This window comes from Cutaneotrichosporon oleaginosum (assembly GCF_008065305.1).
Source record: "Cutaneotrichosporon oleaginosum strain ATCC 20508 chromosome Unknown ATCC20508_contig01, whole genome shotgun sequence".
In the NCBI taxonomy this organism is placed as follows: domain Eukaryota; kingdom Fungi; phylum Basidiomycota; class Tremellomycetes; order Trichosporonales; family Trichosporonaceae; genus Cutaneotrichosporon; species Cutaneotrichosporon oleaginosum.
Window position 1 is genome coordinate 2,562,119 of NW_027072170.1, and position 23,451 is coordinate 2,585,569.

The following is a 23,451-nucleotide window of genomic DNA, read 5'->3' on the forward strand; positions in this document are numbered from 1 at the left end:
CTGCGGGGTTACACAAGCTTGCCGAAGCCAATGGCTGGCGGATCGTGCTGGAAGGCAACGTACATGGTATGAAAGGCTGCGTCGCCGATGATCCACTTCTCCCTGGCCCAACCGAAGATGTTACCGAGGCACGTTTCCTCAGTGCTGCTTTGGTTGTGCTTGTTGCGATACTGCCACATGTCCTCGGGGCGGAGTGCGTACCGTGTGCCGCCAAAAGTCAAGTCGACCTCGGGCATACTGTCACACGGATAGCGGTAGTACTCGAGCTGCCCGGGGTGGCTGACCTTCTCGTCGATGAAGGATCCGGGGATGCGCGCGTACAGAGCCTTCACGGCCGCGAATGGGCCCATCAGACCGGCTGTGCCCGTGTCGAGGCTCGCTCGGGCTGGGATGGTGCGTCCGTTGTCCACCTTGAGGATACTCGCGCCGCCGACAACGAGATCGTCCATGAACACCTCCCATGCGTTTGGATTGCTGACAGGCAGCCACCTGAGCGCGCTCTCGCCGCCCATAATAGCCTCACTGTCGACGCCACCGAGCGTGAGCTCGCCTCCGTAAACAGCTTGCTGGTTCTTGCCGGCCTGCGCCACGCGCAGGGCAATTCCGAACATAGGCTTGGGCCATCTCGCCCCGCCCTTGCCCTCCAGCGCATGCACCCACCACGGCGTGGTGCTCGGGAACTTGTTATCGCTTTTGATGGGCCAGCCCATGCCCAGGATCCCGACTATGTCTGAGCCCTTGAAGCCCGTGCCCTTCACGTCGAGGGCGACACCGAACTCCTGCCCCGGGACGGTGTAGCCACCGAGGGTGATCGTGTCGGTCCCGACTTCGCCGTCGATGTGGGTCGCCACGTAGGAGGCGCGGAATCTGGCGCCGGTGGTGTTGTAGCTGGCGGATGCGCCACGGTCAAAGCCTCTGACGCGGGGGCACTCGTTCTGGCAGGCGCTGGTGTGCACCCACAGACCGTTGGAACCAGTGTCGAGCTGCACCTCGAACGACTGGGGCGGAGTACTGGCGTAAGCGGGGTGCGACTCTAGCTGCAAAATGGGGTGGGCCAAATCAGATGAGGTAATGCTTGGCTGGCAGGCGGGGCGCAGCCAAGCCACAAAGTACCACCCCGGGCGCGTCGCGCGGATCTTACTTACCCGATATCGATGGGCACCGTGTACATTGTGTTCCGGCGGTTGATGATATCCTGGGTGCCGACAGGCCCTGTCCCCACTGCAGCGTTCTGTCGGGGAGGGAGAGACCGTTTCCAGCTAGGCCGGCGCTCGGCCCAGTTAGGGCCATCTTGAAAACGGTGAGGGGTGTCGCTGGACTCGCCGCTCCTGCGAATGGGGATCCGGACGGGCGCTGCGAGCATCTTCTCGTCGGTGGAAGTGCCCACTGGCACTGCACGGGCCTGTACGAGCAGGAGGAGGGAGCTGAGGAGCTGGGTCAGGTGCATCTTGAATACACGTTGGGCGGAACACGAGGGACGGTGTAGGAGATATCTTGAGATAGTCTTGAAGCGGACGAACAAGCTGCTGATGATGAGGTATCGATATCTTGATGTGACGGGGAAATGAGCCACGCAAATGAATAGATATATCTGGTGCGGTGCAGGTGAGGTCACCCATCTGGAAGACTCGTCTTGATTTGGGGGAGGGCGCAAGGCGCGGGCACATTCTTCCACCCACGAAGGGAGGTTGCAGTTGTTCAGCCAAGAAGAAGAACAACTACCACAGAAGCAGCTTAGCTTGACCACCTTGACGCATTCCTGTTAGTGTCGGCGAGCGCGCCGGGGCATCTATTGATGTTACCCAGGCACAGTCAATGTCCGGACTCTGCCACCCTGCGCGGTCTCTGCCGTACATGAGCGATCTGGGGCAGCAGTCATGGTCGTGAGTAATGTTTGTGGCCATGTTGTGCTGTCTGATCAAGGTGGAAACCGACGCCACGGTAATGTCGGGGTTTGTCAGGCCCGGAGACAAAACAATCGCGTCAGTAACATCATCTGTCCCTGCCAGCCGTCTCATGCTGCCGCCATCACCACCTCATGTCAATGGACAGACGCGTAAAGATACCGTACCCAAGACATGCCCATCACCCGGTCTAGTTCGTGCATCACTTGCTCATCTGATCCGCGATCTCGATGCAGCGGGCCCAGCGCTCGTCCTCGACGACGGCGATCTTGCCGTCCCGCAACTCGCGGAAGCGCGTCTGGTCCTTCTGGCTCGGGACGAAGCCGTACCACTGTTCCGCGGCGGCCTTGTAGTCGCCCGCGATGAAAGGCACGACCGGGGCGAGCCAAGCGCGGATGACCTTATCCTCCTCCGCCGAGAATCCGAAGCGCGAGAGGTACCACCACGCCCACTGGTCGTCTGCGTGCGTGACGACGCCGGAGAAGATGGCGTTGTCCGCGAAGTACTTGGGCTTCCAGGCCAGGCGGAAGCGCAGCACGTTCTCCGGCGGGCAGTGTTGCAGGAGGGAGCGGACGAGCGCGCGCTCGCTCACGTACACTTGGCCATGCGCGACAATGTCCCCGAACATGCGCTTGACCGCGTCCACCTGTGCCTTCTCTGTGATCGGCTCGTCGGGTTTCAAGCCCTGCAGCGCGGACGGGAGGGGCCAGCACGCGACGAGCTGGCGCGCCGCCGCGGGGTTGTAATAGTTCTCCAGCTGGACGGCGATGTCATTCAGCGAGCGCGGCGGGTTGGTCGCGCCGTACATGACCTCCTCCTGCGGCGTTTCCCCAATGATGACGGCGAGTCCGCGCTCTCCGAAGCGGCGCGCAAAGTCGCCGTTGACCACGCGCGTGTACATCTCGGGGTGGACGAAAGCGCCGTCCGTAACGCCGCGGAACGTATGGATTTTGCTGCTGTCAGCATACTGATGTCCACTCGCAGAGTAAAAAGCGCCACTCACAGGTGCATGACCTTGTCAACAAGCTCCTGCATGGGCACTTTGCGGAGCGCGGCCATCTTCTCCTCCCCGCTGAGGTTGGCATCGACGCCGCAGGCCTCAGCCAAGCCGTCGAAGCCCGCCTGGCTCTCTTCGATCGTCTTGCACTGCGCCGGCAGCGCATTGGAGAACATCATCGCGCGCGAGATGAGTGGCTTTGCACCGCTGTTGAGCTCGTACGCCAGCTGCATCTGGACGCTATACGCGCCGGCCGACAGGCCGGCGATGGTGATGTTGGCGCCGTTGCCGCCGAAGTGGTGTGCGTTCTCGGCCGCCCACTCGATCGCCAAGCGCTGGCTGCACGTCAGCCCCGCGGATCGGCTCCGCCGTCCACTCACTCCCAGAAGCCGAAGTTGCCCGCCGTCCCGTCATCGTTCTCGGCCTGCACCTCCTTGCCGGCCAGGAAGCCGAACAAGCCCAGCCGGTATCCCGGGACGATGACGAGCGCGGGCATGGGCCCCGAGACGAGGTTTGCCGGGTCGTTCTTGTCCGTCATGGCTGGGTTGCCGATCTGCAGCCACCCGCCGTGCAGGAACACCCAGGTGGGCCAGCCGCCCTTCGGCGGCGTGCCGGCCGGCACCCACACATTGGCGGTAAGACAGTCCTCGTCGAGCACGGCGTTGGGCACGCCCATCGGATACAGGTCGCCTTTGTCGCTAATGTCAGCGCCAAGGCTTACGGAATAGCTCAGAGGCGCCAACTCACTTCCGGACCTGATACTCTGGCTGAGGGGCAAGCGCGCCAAACTCCTCGCCGCGCACCTCGGCCCACGAGTAGTCGGCGGGCAGAGGCTCTGGCTTGCGCCAGCGCCGCTCGCCGACGGGAGGGCGCGCAAAGGGAACCTGGCAGAAGCGGCGGGCTTTGACGCCGTTAGGCCCCACGATCTCGATGCCGCGCAGCGTGCCGTGTGCGCCGGCGTCGAGCGTCGTCGGACGGTCTGGCGTTAGCGATTCTCTCAGTACCATTGGGGAGGTTGAATGCGCGCACAGGAGTCTCCGGGTTGGGGTGCGACAGTCTGCCGTCAGCATCGTTTTGGTGAATACCCACGGCCATGATGATGAGAGCAGGGATTGTCTAGAGCACAGACGAGAGACGTGCGGTATATGGGTGCCCACAAGTGACATATCGGCTCCGTCGCGGGTCAACCGGCCATCAAGATGCCGTGGTGCTGTTGAGGCCCCGCAGTTCGGCACGTCTCGAGGCGTGCTTGGTGATGAGCGGAGATGACCGACGGAGGAATGAGTCTCCCTCCCGTGGCCGGTGGGCAGGTGGTGATTTCTGTACTTTAGCCTGTTCTGTAGTGGGGAAGAGCATGCCAACATTTCGATACGCTACAACGGGTAAACCACACTATGATGAACGGATCGGTCTCTTGAGGCGCTGCAGATCACTGACCAGCGCTGGTCCGGATGCTGGAAGTCTAGAAGGCGGATATCAATTTGTCACACTGTTCGCCCTACAGATTGGCGGCCGCGGTGCGCGCCTGTGCACGTCCATATGCCGCCGCAGCGCGCAGGTATATTGGGAGGAGGGGGACGAGAACGAGGGAGACTGGGAACAACGCAATTAGGAGGATGGTAGGAATGACTACGACGAGCGGCTTGATGAGGAGGAAGTAGGCGAGTGCCGCATACGAGTAGTGGTCGGTGAACTGGATCAGCTCATTGACGTTCGAAGTAGCTTACCATAGCCCACGAGTTAGCGAGGAAGCGTGTGTCCCGCTCAGCTTCAGCTCCACGCTCCACAAGAGGTGTGCTCTGCTCAGACAACGGCTCGCGGAGTCGATAGAACACGACACGTGGGCGCGGCATCGGTGCGTGTACTGCCTGCATCCGCAGCTCGAGAGTCGCGGCCCACCGAGCTAGCAGTAACGTGAGCCACCACACGACGGCCCCGAGCGGGAGTGTGAGAAGAAGGGCTGTGCCCGCCGCCGTGCCGACCAGTAATGGTGGCCAGAGAATCAACCCGAAAGGAAAGTTGAGAAGAAGAAGGTGTGGGAGGGGGCGCCAATGCTCCCGGTCTGTCAATGGCGCCCAGTATCGTCGCCATGCGCTTTCGTCAGTAGATGGGAGTGCGACGCCGCGGTCACCACACAAGATCGTGCGGAGAGTGGAGCCGACGCGCGCTGCCGTGGGAATCTCCTCTTCTTCTGCTTCTGGATCCAAAGTGAAGGTGCCGTATTGTCCTAGTGGCGAGGTCTGTCGCTCTTGTGACCGCGTGGGACGAGGCGATGACGATGATTCGGGCAATGCATACTGCTGCGCCAGCGAAGAGGCAGGCTCTGTAGCCGCCCGTGCTCGACCGCCATGCCCGATGGGGGCGTAGGGCGGTGGTTGCTCCGCCGCTGGTTTCGGGTCAAGACGATACACGCTCGAGCCGTCGGCGGCCAGCACGAAGACTGGGGGACGGCAACATGGGTGCGAGTGATCGGGCAGAAGGTCGTGGGCAGGAAGAGCAGAGAGCAGACCGAGGGAAGCGGAGGAATGAGAGCGGCGCTGTTCTGGCCTCGGCGTTGCGTCCGCCTGCTCGCCAGGTGAAGGTGGAGGCGGGGCGGTGGAGGAGATGGATGCGAGGGCGGGGTAGATGTCTGGGTCTAGCCTGGGAAAGACGAGCTCACTCGATGCTGCCATCGCGCAAGACGGGTCAAAAGGCGAGGATACTGGAGAGCGTGAGATGAACGATGGGGACGACAAAGCGAGCAGCGCGCATCGCACTCGAGATTGCGGAATGACGCCGGTTTATGATACAGGTGGCAAAATGCCACGAATTCGGGGTGTGTGCCTCCACCCGAAGTTGAACATCAGTTGTTGACATCTCCAATATCTCAAGAGATCGAGTCTACCGGCAAGATGGTGAGCTGAGGAGCTCTTGAACACTGACCTCCAGTCTGTTACGCTTCACACGTCTCTAGGCGACCTTAAAGTAAGCTGAGCATGTGGTCTGAGCTGACGATAGATCGAAGTATTCTGCGAAGCCGTACCCAAGACGGCGGAGGTGAGTGCTGTTCTCCAGCGACTATGAGGCTTCTCAACGAGCACCTCTTCACCCAACTTTGCCGCTGCTTTGATTGAACTCACCCAAGAACTTCCTTGCTCTCTGTGCGTCAGGGTATTATGACGGCTGCCTTTTCCATCGCAACATCAAGGGATTCATGGTGCAGACAGGTAGGCTCTCACTTGCGAGTGCGAGCTGACTCCAGGCGACCCAACGGGAACAGGGAAGGGCGGACAGAGCATCTGGGGCGCGCCGTTTGCAGACGAGGTGCGGTCGACGCTCAAGGTAAGCTTCTGCTTCGGCGGTAGCTGACTTAGTTCAATGCACGCGGCGTCGTGGCGATGGCCAACGCCGGGCCTGGGACCAACAAGTCACAGGTGAGTTCCTCAAGTTCAGTTAGCTCATATAGTTCTTCATTTCGTACGCCAAGCAGCCGTCGCTCGATGGGAAGTACACCATTTTCGGGCGCGTCATTGATGGGCAAGACAGCACGCTCGACATGATTGAACGGGTACCCGTCAGCGCCAAGAATCGGCCGGAGAAGGAGATCAAGCTTGAGCGCGTGACGATCCATGCTAACCCAATCGCAGACGCGCAGAAGTAGATTAGATTACTGTTACATATGTACACTACACATTATGCTCCGTACCAGCCTGTCGCAGATGGCCCTGCGGTGGCGATTGGTGCGCGGGTGGGGATGAGCGGTTCGCGAATATCGAAGATCTCGATGGCCTCGCGCCACGTCGCCATGTCCATTTCCATGACAGCCTGGTGGGAAAACGACTCGCCCTCCTCGTCCTCGTGCCGTGGCTCGCGCGCAAAGATCCTCACAAGGCCGTCGTCGGCGACGTCGATCCCAGCCCGCCCTTCACGTACGAGGAACGACACATAGAAGCAATTCTCGACCGTCTGGGAGAAGCTCTCGGGGTTGCACACGAAGGCGAAGAAGTTGACGCCTGCTCCATGCCTATCCAGTGAGTGCAGCGTCTTCGCCACCTTCCGTCAGCCTATTCCGGTGAGTGACTTACGCTCCGGACATTTGCGAGTGTGGGATCGGCGGATTTAGCCTTCCCCTGCGTCTCGACCTCGACGGGCCGCTGCTCCGGCGCGACAGCTTGCCGCACGCGCGCGCGCTTCTCCTTCCGCGTGTGCTCAACACCAAGCGGGCCATACCTGGCATCAGCACTCTTCGCACGACAACTCACAGAAAGTCTATCCCAGGCGCACGCCGGCTCATCTTGGCGGCCATCCACCCGATGGTCTCCCAGCTGCCTAGCTTGACGCGCCGTGGCTCTTCGTCGTCGCTCCCCGGCTCCTCCTCGTCCTCAATCTCCAGCACACGCTTCACCCTGACGTCAGCCCCCTCAAGCTTGGTCTCACTTGGCCAGCAGCTCGTCGACGTCGAACGACGCCCCGCCCAGCTTCTGCTTGCGCAGCAGCGCGGCGCTCATCTCTGCCGCCTCGCGCACCACGCGGGCATCCTGGTTCGCGATATCGGTATCACGGACGCGATATAATCTATTCGCGCCGTTCAAGATGTCGATGATGGCGCCGGGCTCGACATTCTCGAGGTTCGCGCGCATGTCTGCATCAGCGCAAGTCGGGGGTGGACGCACCGTCCGCGCGGCTCTGGAGCGCATTGAAGTCGCGCGAGATCTTGGCTTTCTCGCGCGGGTCCACTGCTGCGAAGACCTCGGAGCGGCGCACGTCGTCCATGTCGCTTGAGCGGCGGCGGCGCCGTTGGGTGCCGACCATGTTGATGTGAGAGTGGAGGAAGGGGAACGCGCGACGCGTCCAAACAGAGTGTAGTCATTAGCGGAAGCTTATCGCCGCTAATGTTCTCCCTGATTGTTTGGCGACCACCTCCACTTTGCAAGTCCACTTCTCTTCCTCACATCTCACATTCAACATGTCTGCCACAAGGCTCCTCGCCTCTGGTAAGTTGCGTGGACGGCTTGGAATCTGATATCAGGCATTCAGGCTGACGTGTATCTCACGCGCCGCGCCGCTCTCGTGGTGGTGAAGGTGGTCCACGCTCCAGCGGATGGCGATGACCCTCGGCTGCGTCCCCACAATGTTGCACGCGAGGCGCGTCTCCTCGGGCGTTTGAGGCACCCAAATGTAAGGCATTCAAGAAGAGATATAGCTAACGGGAGGTTGTCACTCTGCTCGACTACTCGTACACTACAGAGCACCGACTGACGCTGGAAGTGCTGCCCTTACCGCTCTTCGACATCGCCGTACCACTGGCCATGTCTGAAAGCGCATTCATGTTCGTGGCGCGCGGTCTATTCTCCGCCCTTGGCTTTCTGCACGCAGAGGGAGTTGCGCATCGGGACATCAAACCGGGAAACATCTGCATCTCGGCGGAGGGCGAGCCAAAGCTTATCGACCTTGCGACGGCGTGGGACGGGGGCGACGGTAAAGGAGACGATGGGGGAGGTGGCATGGTGTGCCAAGTCGGGACTGGGTGAGCGATGCGTGGGACGAAATTGACAGCAGCCCTTATCGCGCACCAGAACTCCTCTTCGGGCCTGTGACGTACGATGCGGCCGCTTTAGACCTGTGGGCGGCGGGTGCGACGCTCGCGGAGCTGTATCGCCATCTCACGGGATGGCGGCGTGCTCCGGGGTCTCGCAGTGATGGTGGTTCATCTCATGTCTCGAGTCTGTCGGGTAGTGAGAGCCCTCCCCTGTCCCTCGACGGCGGGGCTCGCTCCAGCGACGTTGCCCTGTTTGACGCGACCTACGGTGATCTCGGGCTGGCAGGCAGTATTTTCAGCGTGCTTGGGACGCCGACGGCTGAGTCGTCGCCTGTAAGCTTTCTCTCCGTCGAGACACAGGCTGACGGCAGTCCTTCTTCTCCTTGCCTGACGCAGGCAAGATCCACTTCAACCCGCAACCACAACAGGATCTCTCCACCCTCCTGGGCGCACCGGAAGGTCCCACACGCGTGCTGGAAGCCGTGCTGCGCCTCGAGCCGGCGCAGCGCGCGAGCGCACAGAGCGTGGTGCAGATGGTGAAGGAGGGGAAGGCGGACGGGTGGGACAGGGAAGTTCGGGCGGAGCTGCGGCGTCTCGCGCGAGAAAGGATGGGTGAGCTGGAGCGGTCTCTCGAGGGGGAGTTCGGGAGCGATGGTCAGGCGCCGTGATGACAGGCCACTGGCGCCCATTTCCCTAAATCGTGCGCGGTCCGACGTCGTCACCACAGATAACAGGCGACGCCCAAGTGGCCTTGAGAGGCCGTGTGCGCCTACAGCCCAACGAGGCGGATCGCCTGGCCTCGTCACGCGAAGCTTGGGGGTGGTGCCGGCCAGCGATGTGTGCTCTCATGCCCAGGTGGCGGATCGCGATACAGACGCAGCTATCCGCTCGAACTGGGTGGCAAATTCGTCGTGGCGCACTCTGTCTGCATGCCTGGGTCGTGGGCGAGCATCGCCTCCGACGACTCGACCATTGAGTCGATTCGGTGCCGTCAGCCAAGCCGGCATGTCATGTCGCCACCGAGCGCGTCGCGCTCTTTGCCCTGCCCCTCCCTCCACCTATCATCAGAGTCACTATCAGTCGCCACCGCCAACTCGCGTTAATACTTCATGCACGTAGCCACAGAACAATACAATCATACACTTGCGCCAGCTCTTGCCGCCCGATACGCCGGTGTGGCTCAGCTGGCGCTGGCGGGGCCTACTCGGCGGCCTCGAAGCCGAGGTCCCCAAACGTGTTCTCTGATGCGTACATGATGTACAGGAACCCGTCCTCGTCCCTGCCGTCAGCGCCGCACATCTGCATCTCACTTGTGCTCCTCGTAGATGGCGCTCATAAGCGCCGCGGTGGGCGGGAGGATGTCGTCGACGAAGATGAAGATGGCCTTCTCGGGCGACAGCTTGATCCGCTTCCTGCTGTCAGACGGGACGCGACGGGACGCGGCGCGACGCACCGGATGACATAGACGAACTGCCCGACGGTCAGGTCTGCGGGGACGAGGTACTTCTTCTTGTCGATGGTGGGGATGTCGCTTTTCTCGACCTTCTCGCAGATGACGGGGATGCGGTCCGAGTACTTCTGGCGGATGCGCTCGGCCTCGGCCTTGCGCTTGTCTGCAGGGGGGATAAGGCGGCGCGCGATGGGCGACGAGAGGAGGGGGGGGGGGGAGCGATGCGGAGCGATGCGGCGTGCCGAGATGGCGAGGATAGCGTCAGCAGCAGAAGTACGCGCACGGCGCACGTACCGAACGGGTGCTCGTCCTTGAACTTGGAGCGGACCATGGTGGGTATACCTTGTGTTGGAAGTGGAGAGTGAAGAGGAGTGGAGTGGAAGATAGGGTGGCAAGCGTGACGCGGGACGAGTCAGCTGGATGGACGGGCGACAGGGCCGACTTACTGTCGGGGTCGGTCGGTGGTGGCAGCGATGGAATAAGTGTTGATGCAAGCGTGCGCGAGCTGTGGTCGGTGGCAACGCCGGCTGGCTGACTGCGACTGCTGACTGCTGACTGCTGGCTGGCGTGCCCCACCAGGCCACGGGGTGGCCCGTGCTCAGTATGTGCCTATTCGCTCACTCGCCATCCTAATGCAGTCACCATCCACAATTCAAACCAAACAATGGGTGGCAAACACGCGGCTTTGATGCCGCCGAGGAATGACGCGTCGCAGCACGTGGCCATCACGTGATGCGGCGATTCGGAGTCGGGGGTTGTGGCGGCCGTGGCCATGGCGGATAGGCGGGTTAGATGCCACATGGCTTGCCAGGCCTCGATCTGGCGATCTGGCGACAGCGAAGCCACAGCGATCGGAAGTGCATCAGTTTATCATGAGCTCTGCCGAACACTGGTGGCTGGAGATCATGACGAGAGCGATTCTTTATCTCTGGCTTTCGCTGATCTCATCGTTGAGGATTGACGGCCAGACGATGACAGAGGCCAAGCCCACACACGCCCACGTTCGTCAGATCGGCTTCCCATGCGCTCATCGCATTCCGGCGGGCACCAGCAGATGGCAGATGGCAGCGGCAGGCGGCAGGCGGCAGGCGAGCCCGGCCCAGCGTAGCGTTGCCGTGCTTGTCTCTGCCAAGACTGGGCCAGGCCCGGAGGCGGCCCATAGGCGCGGGTGTCGCCCGCCGCGCCGCCGTGTAAACTACACGAGAGCGACCAATTTGTTCCATGAGCAGATGTACATGCATGGCTGTGTTCTCGAGGATATTCAAGGCCAGTAGAGTGAGGGCTGACGGAGCGGAGTCGCCGGCGCAGCATGGTGACGAGAGGGATGCAAGGGATCGATAATTACATGCAGATGCATGCATGGCTGTGGGCTGTGGGATGTGAGCTGTGGGGAGTCGCTGATCGCCTGGGAGTGATTCGCCTGATCGCCCGGTGGCTGACTGCGCAGGCACATCGTCATGACGGGCGTCCGTTAGACGTACGAGGGATACGAGGACTTGCCGAGTGGGGTGGACAAGGTTTGGTGGATCGAGGGCCGCACAGCAGGTCTGCAGACCATGCAAACCAGCTATAAACCAGCGATTGCCGAATAGAGCTCAGCTCGAGTTGGAAACCGACGGAGAGACGGAGTATGCACTCGCACTCAGGTACTCAGAGTTAGAGTCGGCGTTTCTGGGTTTCTGACAGAGTGTAACCCCTGAAACATGAGCCTGAGGACTGAGGACTGCTTCTGAGCTGCTTACCCTCGGCCCTCGGCTGCGGCGGCATGGCGGGAGATGGAACGCATGGATTCTGGCGATCACACCAGCTGCGCAGTCAGGGGATTGAGGGGAAGTGGTATGGAGCTTTGGAGGCAATTGGTGGGGACGGTATGTTCACTTGGTAATTGCTTCACTTTGACAGGGCGGTACCAGCGGTGCGGGGGGGCAGCGGGGCATCCGGCAGCCGGGGCAGACGACCAGCGCGACCAGAGAGAGAGAGAGTGACGTTATGCCGTATCGTATACGTTCATATCCCCTGGTGCCCAACCGTGCCGTGTCCTGTTTCCGGCGGGCAGTCTCTATTACTTTTGTCCTGCCTGACGGAGAGATCCCCCTTCTCGGCCTTCTCACGGCCTCGAGGCCGCAGTGATCAGCGATCAGCAGCGGCAGTGACAGCGACGATGACTGGATGGCATGGATGGAGTACTTCTCTGATCTCTGAACGAGGTACCTGGGAGCTGGGAGTGGCCGGAATGGAGGATGCTACGAGCTACGAGCAACGAGCTACGAGAGCGACGGGGGCCAAAGGGATGGGAAATGCAACCCACTTTTCAAGATGCCCTGGTTTGATAGATCGTTCAGTCAAGGCGGCAGGAGGCAGGAGGCAGAAGAGGAGAGGAGTTGGGGGTGGGTGTCTCATGCCTCATCAGAGTCTGTAGCTGTAGCTCCTCACCTGCTACGCACAGAGTCGACCATGCTGCATGCGAGCGATGATGCAGTCATCATCCAGCAAATAAGGCGCATCACCCAAACCCTCCTAGTCCTCCTAGTCCTCCTAGTCGTCCTCTCAACTTTAGTCTCGACAGCTCGACAACTATTGCTCTCCCCTCCCCTCCCCACCCACCCCATTACTACGTACCACCCACTCTTCTCCTTCCAACACCACCACAAGTCTCTTCCACAACGCTCACTCCCCTCCTCCGTCCACCACTCTACGACCTCACTGCCCCACCACAACTTCCCCCTCAGACGTCACCAAAAGCGATATCGGCTTCCCCTTCAGCTCTCCCATCGCTCCCCTCTTCCCCACCTCCCCTCCCCTCCCCTCCCCCTTAGCACTTTTCGCCAAGAATACCTTTTCGTCTCTGCGTGCCACAGCCCACTCGGTGTAACGGTCGCCGTCGTCGCGTTCCCTGGCCAAGGTCCATCCATCAAGAAGACTCTTGCAACATCCACAACACTGTCTCTGGCATTCTGGCAACTGGCAGCTTGGCCCTCTTGGATTCACTCCTATCCACCCCGTCCAAGGTTGCTTGTGACGCTCCCCGCATATCACCCATCGTTTCCGATTCCTCCATTGCACTCTCCGACTCTCCTTGATCCTTGATCCTCCCAGGCCCCGCCGCCAGTCGCCGCCGCCTGGCACATTTGGATACATCACGCTTGTTCTTCCACCTCCCCAGGCCTCGTCGCTCAACATTACCGCACGACACGCTCCAGAGGCTTCCTTGATCTCTAGCTTTCTTCCAAGCTTACACTTCGATCCTCCTCGGCCCCCGACCAGCACGCCGAGCCCGCCGAGCACTTCGTGCACGTTCCTCGGCCTTTAAATACACCACAACGGCATCTGTGCCCCGCACGACCCTTCGACGTCGCCAGCTGCGCCCGCCAAGTGTCATTTCGCACAGGTTTCGCCCCACCTCTGTTCCCACCACGACGTTGCGACGTCAGTCTCCGATCTATCACAGTTCCAGCACAACTGATCTCTCCACGCTCCTGTAAAAGCGCGCTTTCCCATCCTCCTTCCATCTCCACTCTCCCTCCCCTTCCCACCCGCCATGCCTCTCTCCTTGCGCCGCAAGGGCAGCATTAGCTCCCTCCTCAGCGGCAAAGGACATCGCCGGTCTTCTTCCGAGTCTTCCCTCTCTGCCATCAAGCCCGAAGTAACAGCAAACACCCACGCTAGAAAACCAAGCAGCGGCTTGCTAGGTCTTACCCCATTGCAAGAAGGAGACCGGGCCCCGTCCAGAGTTCGTCCACCACCTTCCGCATTCCGTGGTGTCCGCCCAGCACCCCCGAGCCCCAGCCCCAAGGGAAAGGAACCCGCGCCAGTGGCACCCCTGCAGTCTCGCCCCGGCCGAGCGCACTGGGTTGTCGACTCGCTCGAGACCCACCGTGGCAATGAGATCTGGTCTCAGCAGAACCGTGTAATTCTGGTCGTTGGCGGTGAGTTGGTGCTTTCTCTACTGAACCCGAGATTGCTAGCGAAAGTGATGCTGACGCTGCCTCTCCTCTTCTATCATTCTGGCTGCCGTCACGACGCGTCTAAACATCATCACACTCTGATCAATCGCACGCACACAGAGCCGAGCCGCGCCGCTCTAGCGCCCCTCCTTTACTCTCCAGCCTTTGCGGACACACTCGTTCTGGTGGGATCGCTGGAACCCATCCCTGAAATCGAGCTTCTCAACTCGCCCTCACACCTTCTCCACTCCGAAACCATTTATCCTACTGTTCAGCCATTCCAACCACCCGCAGCAGCCATCGCAGATGCCACGCACCCAGTCACTGTTGTTCTCCAATATGGAACAGCACTGGCTGAAGCCCACCGGCGGGACACGGCTGTTTCTCAGGTTTTGACACGACCAGGCAGCTTTGGGCCTCGATCCCGCCGCGGATCGTCCACATCCCTCAGCGGTTCCCATACCCCACCGGGGACTCCCCCACCCCCGACGGCGCGCCGGAGACTGTGGTCATTTGGCTCCAACTCCCCGGCTGAAGAATCCTCACCCGCTGTCTCGCGGCAAGGATCGGCGCTCGATCTTACGCGCTTCGTCTCGGAAAGCAACCGGAGCCGTACTCCGTCGATTGCTGGCGACAAGGAGCGCAAGACTTTGCATAAGAGAGCGTCGTCGTTGTTCAAGAAGGATCAGGTGGTCTCTGATGGCTCGCCCATTGACGCGATAATCAACTTTATTCCCTTCGCCGACCCTCGGCTGGACCAGCAACGCGTGCTACAGGCAATGCTCCAGAACACTGTTGTTTTGACAACTGCGGCCTTGCCCATTCTTGCGACGGCAGTCACGACCTCGAGTGCTCAGGCTCAAGTTGCCATCACTGAGCTTTCGCCCCTGTCGCTAATTCACATCGTGCCTGTGGACGCTCCCCTTCAGCTCCCAACCGTCATTGAGCGGTTCCTCCTTCCGTTGCTTCCGACCATGGCGGGCAGAGTTCGACGGCCTCTCTTTGGTTGCGTCACGGGCTACGGCGCCTGGCTGTCGCCCATGACTGATCCTGTCAACGGTGGCGCTTCTGGAGCCGAGACGCTGCTGTTTGGTGGTGTTAGATGCCCCAACCACATTGCTGAAGCCGAGGGTGTCAAACCTCAGGCCATGCTTGCTGGTTGGGATCACTGCGCCTCGTCGCCGGGCCTGCTCACAGAAACGGTCGAGAACATGAAGACGCCACCGACCTTCTCCCGCCAGGCGTCGCACATGGCGCTTTCCGAGCTTCGTACGCAGCCTACCCGACCGAGTGCGATGAGCAGCAGCCAGTCGATGATGTCTGTGGGGACCCCCGGGTCTCCTGCATCGTTGTCACCACCGAGCTCGCCCAGCATTGCATCCGGCCGCAGCCTACCTCCCGGTGCCGCTCCTGCCCGAAGCACTTCCCCGACTGCCGCACTTAGAGGCGCGCCAACTGCCAGACCCGAAAGCAAGAGTCCCGCCCCAGTCCAGCACCAGCCCACTCGGCAGGCTCGGACGCAGACGCCGTCACCGCCCCCCAAGATCAGAGAGCCCCTCCCTCCCAAGGAGATCCCGACATTGCGTGCGAAGCCTCAGATGCCCCGGCCCACATCTGACCCGTACCGGAGCAAGACACCGACGCCCGCCGAGTATGTGCGCCCAGAAAGTGTGACCCCTAGGGGCACGAGCACACCCACGTCATCAATCCCGTTCACTTCCAGATTCGACCCGCGGTATAGAGAGTTGGAGGCCAAGCGCGAGAAGGAGGCCGACGCGACGCTTCGCGCCCAGGCCAAGGAGGCGCTCAGAGCGACTCTGTCTCCGTCCATTGCACCTCGTAGCGCGCCCCTGCCGAATGGCGCTGCGCCCCCGGCCGAGTTTGGCGGCTACGACCGGCGTGCGCGCGGCCCCTCTGGCCTCCGCAACGCGGTCACGGTGCCACAGAACAACCTGCAGCCGTCTCCGCCCACACCCGAGCTCGACCCAAGCTCTTCCTCGTGCTCGAGCAGCTCGGTGCTTGAGCCCAGCTGGTCGGAGGACCGCAGTGGCAGCAGTGCGCGGAGTAGCAAGCGGTCGTCGGCGACGCCGCAGGCGACGCTGTCGAAGCCGATTTCGGGGAGTGTGAGCCGCAAGGGTTTATCGGGCTTCACGAGCATCTTCAAGCGCCGCAGCGTTAAGGCGTAGGCTAGTCCAGGCGTAGACAATCAAGGCGTAGGCAGCATCTGCAAGAATAGAGAGTGCATGAGTGGCCATGGCCGGTGGCCGACGGACCCTAGTTGTGTCAGTAGTAACATTGATAGCATCGCGACACACGGCGATGGCCATAATTTTGTATATGCATCGATGACATTTGGTGCGGGGTGGTATTGGTGTGGGAAGACGGGAGGTGGATGAGGGTGACATCATGGTGGTCGTCTGACCTGATCGAGAGCTGCGGCAGCTCGGCAGCTGGAGCCCAGCGGTTCACCCCAAAATGCCGTACGAGACGGGCGGGGATCGGGGCATACGTAGCACAGCGTTGCAGATCGAAGGCTACGGAATGTCGGCATCACTTGAGTCGTGCATGCTTATGGCTTATGGCTCAAATGGAAAGGAAAGGCAGCGACGTCATAAAAATAGGCAAGCAACCGCGTGGCTCCCACGATCCCTTCAGGCGCCCGACCACGTTACGCTGATATGAGAATTAGGCGCGTGAACACGATGGGGCTGCGCGCGTCCGGAACCCGGAAGTAGGGGACGCTGCGTGGTTGGCTTCAGGCCCCAACGGTCAACGGGCCAACGCGGCCTCCACTGGCCGTACGCAGCGTGTACTTAACCTCCACCTCACTCCTCCTTCTCGTCTTCGTCTTCCTCCCCATCCTCTTCAACCCCTCCAACACCATGTCCGCAGCATTCGACAAGGCCGTCGCGATCGTCAAGGGCCTCCCGGCCGACGGGCCGACCAAGCCCACCCAGGACCAGCAGCTCGAGTTCTACGGGCTGTTCAAGCAGGCCAACGAGGGCGACTGCACTGGTCCTGCGCCTGGTGAGTTAGGTGCTCTGTAGAGCAAGTGCGGCGTAGTAGGACCGAGTGCGACTACAAGAGCCACGGTGAGCGGTAGGCGTGGAGGAGGACGGCCGTTTGTGGCAGAGCAGGACGCCGGAAGCAGTGATATGCGCCGCGAAGCTCCGCTTCATTTTCTCACCGCTCTCCGTCACCCGTCTCATCTGCGCCTACGCGCGGCGCTCGCTTCACTGCTTCACCTTCGCACGCCGCTCGCCGCCCGCCGCCGCTTGCTTCGCTCCCTGGCTCCCGCTAACCCCAGGCGCGTTCAACTTCACCGCCAAGTACAAGTACAACGCGTGGAAGAAGCTCGAGGGCACCTCGAAGGAGAAGGCCCAGGCCGACTACGTGGCCCTCCTCAAGTCTGTGAGTGGTTGCCATGGCTGGGCCGTGGAAGCTGGGTAGAAGGCGCCCCACGAATCGGGCGCGATTTGAGACGGGACCCCCCACTCGGGCGCACGGGCGCACGGACCCACGCCCTCTCCCATGCTAGAGGCCTCGCATACCTAACGATCTGACGAGGACCCGCTGACACCAGATGCTTGAGAAGGCCGACGACGAGAACTCGAAGAAGGCTCTTGCGGAGCTCAACGGTGGGTGCGGGCGAGAATTCACTGACGCCAGCCGCTGCGTAGATATGAGATGTCAGATGATTTGATATGGTCTGGTTGGCATCGCTGGAGATGGGGCACTGGGGCACTGGGACACTGACGGCGATCGGCGACTGACTGATGACGCTCCAGGGCGCACGCTGACGCAGTGGGAGACAGAGAATGGAGATCACAAGGACGTGGACAACGCCCCGGCGGCCCTCCGCCCCAAGCGCAACCTGTACGGCGTACGCGGCGGCCCATGTCCAGCCGTCGATCCGAACCACGAGCATCATTCCCGCGCCCCGGCATCGGGCGAGCATCTCATCGGGCTTTGGCGCTTCGGTCAGGAGCGCTCTCTTCCACGTGTCCGCCTGCCGACGCCACGACCATCCCGGCCGCCCGACACGCCTCCGCGCCTCCGCCTCCGCGTCACAGCGCACGGACCACGGGTAACGGCATGCCTTCGGCGTAGTCGCATCGACATCATGACTCGACGTAAGCCAGCCGTAGCGATGTATTATGATTGAGCTATTGCAGGTCCCGAAGCTCACCGTTCCGCTTAGTACCCGGCTGCACCCACCTCCCCCGTCCCTCCCCTCCCTCCTTCCCTCTCTTAGCCCTCCCCATACGCTCTCACTCCCTCCCCTCTCCGTCTCCGCCCCCGCCCTCTCCCCTCTCCCAACCACGCCCGCTCGTCCTCACTCGTGACCTACCCCACACATCGCGATGGGGTGCGGAGACAGGCACGACAGGCCCCGCCGGGCCTACCCCCGCGCAATACGCCTAACCAATCGGACCCCTTCGGCTATTGTCGTCGGCGTGTATCGGATCTCCTCCATCTCCTCACTGCGCTCACTGCGCGCACCGCGGGCTCCTCGCGCGTCCTCTGCCCGAGTCCACGACTGCCATGCATATGCATGCTGCTAGGCTACAGGTGCACCCTACTTCTTGCCCTCGAGGATGGAGGAGATGGACGCCCAGACGAGCTTGGGGCTCTGCGCGGCGTCCACGGGCGCCCACACGCCCGTCTTCTGGTAGTGGCCCACAACCGGGCCCGTCTGCTGGTGGTACGTCGCGAGGCGCTTCTTGAGCGTCTCGGCGTTGTCGTCCGAGCGCTGGATGAGCGGCTCGCCCGTCACGTCGTCCGTCATGGCCTTCTTGGGGGGGTTGACTGGGGTCAATGGTGGATAGGCAGGCGGGGCGGGGCGAGGCCAGGCGAGGCCAGGCGAAAGACTCGTTGTCTCCCTGCCTTGCCCAACCGCACTGCTGCGCAGTGCGTGTCACACTCACACTCTCTGTGGTACGAGCGGCCCGAGGCGGGGTGGATCAGGCGGCCGGTAATGCGCGAGATGAGGAGCGCGTCGTCAATCTTGAGCTCGATCGCGTGGTCGATTCTCTTGCCCTTGCCCGCGAGCATGTCGTCGAGCTTCTCGGCCTGCGGCACCGTCCGCGGGAACCCGTCGAGGATGAAGCCGTCCTTGCACTCCTTGTTGTTCTCGAGCTCGCTCTTGATCATGTTGACCATGATCTCGTCCGACACGAGGCCGCCGGCGTCCATGATCTTCTTGGCCTCCTTGCCGAGCTCGGTCTGCGCGGCCACCTGGCTGCGCAGCATGTCGCCCGTCGCGAGGTGGCACACGCAGTACTTGTCCGCGATCGCGGGCGCCTGCGTGCCCTTGCCTGATGTCAGCGGATCGGTGACGCGCGGGCGCGATGGGGCAAGCAAGCTGCCGGCCCCATCACCAGCTCTCGCCGATACCGCGCGGCGGCCACTCACCAGCACCGGGAGGGCCCATGAGCACAAGCTTGGGGCTCGTCTTGCCGCCGACGATGCCGTCGACGGCAGACTTGACGGCGCTGCCCGCCTTGCCCTCGAGCTCGGTGATCTTGGCCTGGAGCTGGATGTCAGTGTTCTGGAGCAGGGGGCGGCAGCAAAGGGGTGCGCGGCCGGCACGCACACCCTAAACCCACCTTCGAGACGAGGCTCTTGAGGTGCTCGATGTCGTTGGACTTGTCGGACATGGTGTGGCTTTTGCGTAGAGAGTGGAGAGCAAACAGATGTCGGAGCGGCTTCTTGAGGCTGGGGGAGAAGGGATGGAGGGGCGTCACCACCAATGAGGGCGGCTATTGGTCGGCCAATAAGCATTCTTTACCGAATGTGACGGGCTTTAGTCGGCACTGCTTCGCGTGGGCATCGCGTGTTGTCTTGATTAGGTAATGACGCGTGGGCGACTCGGCCGGGCACGCCATGACGTAATGCCTGATGGAGATCTGGTCCACCCCGGTCATCCACCCAGCTGGCCGTCGGTCACGGTCTCCGCCGCCGTGCCGAACTTGTCCACCATCGGCCACCGATCATGCCGCAGTTGCGCGCAGTAAAGCCCTCATCACAAATATTTATAACTCAATCATCCACTTCCACGACCCCATCACTCTCACGATCTCACTCCACGCACTGACTACACGAGCTGACCGCTCGCCCTTCACGATACTGCTCTCCCGCGCCGCCCGCGCAGCTCGCCCATCACACTTCGCCACCGCCTCCACCGTCTTTGCCGCAGCGCGATACTCCGCCATGGCGACCGCTTACGCTGAGGTGAGCACCTCATTCCCGCCGCACCTCTTCCTCTTGACTGACGCCAGCCTGTCCACTCCGTTTCCGCCCCCGTGTCCACCAAGGGCTCGCCCACGCCTTCCTTCTCCGAACCACCCCCTTCCCGCGCCATCCCCACCGACTTCCGCTCCTCCCTCGCAGCATGGTGGGCGTCGAGCGGATATCGTGACGCGCGCGTCGCCGAGGACCGCCTCCTCCGCCGCTTGTCGTACTACCACCCGCCGGCGCCCGAGCCCTCGCGCTCCTGGTTCTCGTGGAACCACCAGCCTGCATCGTCGGCCCCGCCGCCAGTTCCTGTACCCACCAACGGGCTCCTCGCCACGCTCCGCACCGTCTTCATCCCCACTCCTGACCCCACCCTCGCGCCGCCAAGACCGGACATGCGGATTGAGGAGGACTCGAGCATCTCGTCGGATGACACAACCAAGAGCAAGAAGCACAAGCACGCCCGCTCGCTTCACTGCCACCACGCGGAAGGCCTGACAGATTACATCAACACGCTCGAGTTCTCCTCCCCCGCCACAAAGGACAGCAAGGAGGCTGTCGTCGTCGTGCATGGATATGCCGCCGCGCTCGGCTTCTTCTTCCGGAACTGGGACGCCGTTGCGCGCGCCGCCGACGCCACCGGCCGCCGCACGTTCTTCCTCGACTGGCTCGGGATGGGCCTTTCCTCGCGCCCAAATCCGAGCCTCCTCGCCGCGCCCGCCGGCTCAGCAGTGGAAGCGCGCGTCGCGCGCGCCGAGCACTTCTTCCTCTCCTCTCTCGAAGCGTGGCGCGCCGCCGAAGGCATCGAGCGCATGGTCCTCGTCGGCCACAGTCTCGGCGGATATCTCTCGTCAGCCTATGCGCTCAAGTATCCTGAGCGCGTGTCGTCCCTCATCCTCGTCTCGCCAGCCGGCATCCCGCACGGCCAGCTGAACGATAAGCCACCGGCCCCGCCCCCCACAAGACAGCCGAAGCCGCGGCCTGTGAGCGACGGCGCCTCGCTCGACGCAGCCGCCGACGCCGCCGAGGCGGAAATGCACGATCCCGCAGCGTCGGCCGCCGAGGCGGAAGCCGCTGCCCACCCCCAGCAGAGCGCGACGCGGCGCGGCGTCACAAAGTTCCTCCTGTGGGGATGGGAAAAGGGCCTCTCCCCCTTCTCAATCCTCCGCGGCATGGGCCCGTGGGGTCCCCTCCTCGTTGGCAAGTACTCGAGCCGCCGGTTCGCGTCGCAGAGCGCCGACGACGTCCGCGACCTCCACGCCTACATCTACGGCACGAGCGTGATGCGCGGCTCGGGCGAGTTCTGTATCTCCCACATCCTCGCGCCGGGCGCGTATGCGCGCATGCCCATCGTTGACCGCATCAGCCCCCTCAAGGTCCCCGTTACGTTCATGTACGGCGACAGCGATTGGATGGACGTTGAGGGCGGCCGCGCCGCCAAGGCCGTGCTTACCGAGGCCGGCAACCGCAACGTCGATGTGCATGTGGTCAAGAATGCCGGGCACCACCTTTACCTCGACAACCCCGACGACTCGAATGCCATCATCGAGGCGGCGATCCGCGCCGCGCCCAAGGTCGAGGCGAACTAATTACGATAAGAGCCATTAGAGTTGTATATTAGAATATTAGATGCAGCATATTCGGACGAGGACAGCTCGAAAACAGGCGTCTCTATCATACACTACAGTCTCAGTCTGGCACTACACCCCTCTACTGCGGCGTCAAGGCCCGCGGAGTGCTCGCCAGCGTGCCTCCGACCGGCAGGAGTTTCGGCAGCGGGGTCGGCGCCGCGCTCGCGCTTCGGCTCGTTGCGGCCGACGCGGCGCTGGATGGCGGCGGCGGGATGTCAGTTTTGAGCACGCGCGTCGCCTTCTTCTTCGGGTTCGGTGCATTCTGGTTCTCGCTCATGTAAAACCGGCGAAGCAGCATTATCGCTTCTTCGCGATAATACCCGCCCACGGCCTCAAACGCGGGGTTGGTATCGAGCATGTGGCTGGTGAGCATATCCCTACGCCAACGCACCTCGTAGACACGTCGAGCACGCTCCCGCACCCGCCAAACCGGTCGTTCCCGCACCCGTACACCACGCGCCCGATGCCCACCTGCCGCAGCGCGCTCGCGCACATCACACACGGCTCGACGGTGACGTACAGCGTGATTGCGGAGAGCGGGGGCGCGTTGAAGGGGAGCAGGTGGTCGATCGCCTCGAGCTCGGCGTGCAGCGTGGCCTGGTGTCAGTCATGGGTCGGAGCCAGCCAGGTATCTGGGGAGAGCGACGGGACACTCACATTGCGCCACTCGTTCGTTCTGTTGCGCGCGCGCGCGATCGCCTGTCCTTCCTTGACGAACACGCAGCCGACGGGCACCTCGCCGTTCTGCAGCGCCTCCTCGGCCTGCTGTTAGTGTGCAACCAAGACAAAACGCACCATATACAGCGCCTCGCGCATCCAGCGGAGGTCGTCGGGCGCCTGGTCCTCGGGGGCGATGTAGGTCTGGTGTGAGCTGCCGCAACGCTGGACGGGAAGGGGGGGTGTCCAGTCGCAGCGACGCAGGCGGACGGGCCCGCCAGACCAAGCGCAGGCGCTCAGAGCAATCAGAGTCGGTAGCGCAGGACTACCCCCCGACCCCCGTACGCCACTCACAGCCTTGTTCATGTCGCCTGATGTCTTGACAAGATGTTGTTGTCGAAAACTACTCAAAAGTTGAAGTGGAGGTCCCCGGATTCAGGCACGGTTGTGGGGAAGACATCTGCATATGTGTACGACTAAGCGTCAAGCCCTCTGCCTATGCATGGCGCTCGTGGTCTCTGAGCTTGCGAGTATGTATTAGAGTGGATGCAGGAGAAATAAAGCACAGCATAAAAACGGCGCGCTGGGGTCGAACCCCCGCGGAAGTGTGTGACCATATGCCTGGTGGGCAGTCCGAAGACCAACAGTTGTGCTACGCCGCTTCGAGATTCCTCGCGCGAGGGAGAGGTAGGATGGGGCGCAGGGCAAGCGGCAAGGTGTTGGCTCGTGCACTAAAATCGCCTCGAAATCCTCGTCCAGGAGACTCTGATCAAATGGCCAAGGCGGCAGTGAGCTCCTCACATTGGGCCAGCACTGCCGCCACAGATCAGAATGCGCCACCTTTTGCAACTATCGACGATGCCTGTCAAGCCTTGGGCATGGGCAACTGTCACCAGTGCCGCTTTCAGTCGGAGAACTAGCGGACTGTCTCCACCTGGGGCTGGCTGGTGACGACACATCGGCCATCTCCTAGTCAGGCGACCGGCATCTCACGGCAGACTCGCGCCTGGCATCGCGCCGGTCCGGCATCTCACTGCATCCTGCCCACCGCTTGGCCATTGACCATGTATGCATTTAAGACGCGCCAGTGCCACGCACTCACTCACGCTTCAC

At 62.1% G+C, this 23,451-nt stretch overlaps 12 protein-coding genes across 12 annotated transcripts; 5 read left to right on the top strand and 7 right to left on the bottom strand.

Moving 5' to 3' along the window:
* Window positions 1-8: 8 nt before the first annotated feature.
* Window positions 9-1,447, bottom strand: COLE_01025 (uncharacterized protein; the record flags this gene model as incomplete). Its single annotated transcript, XM_018426374.2, has 2 exons — window positions 9-1,011; window positions 1,146-1,447. The coding sequence occupies 2 exons, from the start codon at window positions 1,445-1,447 to the stop codon at window positions 9-11; spliced, it is 1,305 nt and encodes a 434-aa protein (XP_018281832.1).
* A 2,952-nt stretch (window positions 1,448-4,399) lies between these two features.
* On the bottom strand, window positions 4,400-5,573 carry COLE_01026 (uncharacterized protein; the record flags this gene model as incomplete). The annotated part of the gene is made up of 2 exons (XM_018419617.2): window positions 4,400-4,594; window positions 4,629-5,573. 2 exons carry the CDS (start codon window positions 5,571-5,573, stop codon window positions 4,400-4,402), a joined length of 1,140 nt encoding a protein of 379 aa, XP_018281830.1.
* Window positions 5,574-6,573: 1,000 nt separating this feature from the next.
* Window positions 6,574-7,692, bottom strand: COLE_01027 (uncharacterized protein; the record flags this gene model as incomplete). Its single annotated transcript, XM_018422121.2, has 5 exons — window positions 6,574-6,933; window positions 6,966-7,110; window positions 7,143-7,286; window positions 7,318-7,522; window positions 7,554-7,692. The coding sequence occupies 5 exons, from the start codon at window positions 7,690-7,692 to the stop codon at window positions 6,574-6,576; spliced, it is 993 nt and encodes a 330-aa protein (XP_018281828.1).
* Window positions 7,693-7,846: 154 nt separating this feature from the next.
* Window positions 7,847-9,087, top strand: COLE_01028 (uncharacterized protein; the record flags this gene model as incomplete). Its single annotated transcript, XM_018425137.1, has 5 exons — window positions 7,847-7,874; window positions 7,910-8,058; window positions 8,094-8,407; window positions 8,440-8,752; window positions 8,791-9,087. 5 exons carry the CDS (start codon window positions 7,847-7,849, stop codon window positions 9,085-9,087), a joined length of 1,101 nt encoding a protein of 366 aa, XP_018281827.1.
* A 532-nt stretch (window positions 9,088-9,619) lies between these two features.
* Window positions 9,620-10,200, bottom strand: COLE_01029 (uncharacterized protein; the record flags this gene model as incomplete). Its single annotated transcript, XM_018420199.1, has 4 exons — window positions 9,620-9,698; window positions 9,730-9,834; window positions 9,873-10,032; window positions 10,164-10,200. The coding sequence occupies 4 exons, from the start codon at window positions 10,198-10,200 to the stop codon at window positions 9,620-9,622; spliced, it is 381 nt and encodes a 126-aa protein (XP_018281826.1).
* Window positions 10,201-11,130: 930 nt separating this feature from the next.
* Window positions 11,131-11,328, bottom strand: COLE_01030 (uncharacterized protein; the record flags this gene model as incomplete). Its single annotated transcript, XM_018422120.2, has 1 exon — window positions 11,131-11,328. The coding sequence occupies one exon, from the start codon at window positions 11,326-11,328 to the stop codon at window positions 11,131-11,133; it is 198 nt and encodes a 65-aa protein (XP_018281825.1).
* An 857-nt stretch (window positions 11,329-12,185) lies between these two features.
* On the top strand, window positions 12,186-12,956 carry COLE_01031 (uncharacterized protein; the record flags this gene model as incomplete). Its single annotated transcript, XM_018419615.2, has 1 exon — window positions 12,186-12,956. One exon carries the CDS (start codon window positions 12,186-12,188, stop codon window positions 12,954-12,956), a length of 771 nt encoding a protein of 256 aa, XP_018281824.1.
* A 451-nt stretch (window positions 12,957-13,407) lies between these two features.
* COLE_01032 (uncharacterized protein) lies at window positions 13,408-15,999 on the top strand (the record flags this gene model as incomplete). Its single annotated transcript, XM_018419616.2, has 2 exons — window positions 13,408-13,795; window positions 13,934-15,999. 2 exons carry the CDS (start codon window positions 13,408-13,410, stop codon window positions 15,997-15,999), a joined length of 2,454 nt encoding a protein of 817 aa, XP_018281823.1.
* Window positions 16,000-16,695: 696 nt separating this feature from the next.
* On the top strand, window positions 16,696-17,516 carry COLE_01033 (uncharacterized protein; the record flags this gene model as incomplete). Its single annotated transcript, XM_065626118.1, has 3 exons — window positions 16,696-16,840; window positions 17,121-17,224; window positions 17,397-17,516. The coding sequence occupies 3 exons, from the start codon at window positions 16,696-16,698 to the stop codon at window positions 17,514-17,516; spliced, it is 369 nt and encodes a 122-aa protein (XP_065482612.1).
* An 876-nt stretch (window positions 17,517-18,392) lies between these two features.
* Window positions 18,393-19,473, bottom strand: COLE_01034 (uncharacterized protein; the record flags this gene model as incomplete). Its single annotated transcript, XM_018425924.2, has 4 exons — window positions 18,393-18,622; window positions 18,742-19,131; window positions 19,229-19,349; window positions 19,423-19,473. 4 exons carry the CDS (start codon window positions 19,471-19,473, stop codon window positions 18,393-18,395), a joined length of 792 nt encoding a protein of 263 aa, XP_018281821.1.
* Window positions 19,474-20,026: 553 nt separating this feature from the next.
* On the top strand, window positions 20,027-21,639 carry COLE_01035 (uncharacterized protein; the record flags this gene model as incomplete). Its single annotated transcript, XM_018425713.2, has 2 exons — window positions 20,027-20,047; window positions 20,095-21,639. The coding sequence occupies 2 exons, from the start codon at window positions 20,027-20,029 to the stop codon at window positions 21,637-21,639; spliced, it is 1,566 nt and encodes a 521-aa protein (XP_018281820.1).
* A 121-nt stretch (window positions 21,640-21,760) lies between these two features.
* COLE_01036 (uncharacterized protein) lies at window positions 21,761-22,497 on the bottom strand (the record flags this gene model as incomplete). Its single annotated transcript, XM_065626119.1, has 4 exons — window positions 21,761-22,040; window positions 22,073-22,278; window positions 22,339-22,443; window positions 22,477-22,497. The coding sequence occupies 4 exons, from the start codon at window positions 22,495-22,497 to the stop codon at window positions 21,761-21,763; spliced, it is 612 nt and encodes a 203-aa protein (XP_065482613.1).
* Between the last annotated feature and the right edge of the window lie 954 nt (window positions 22,498-23,451).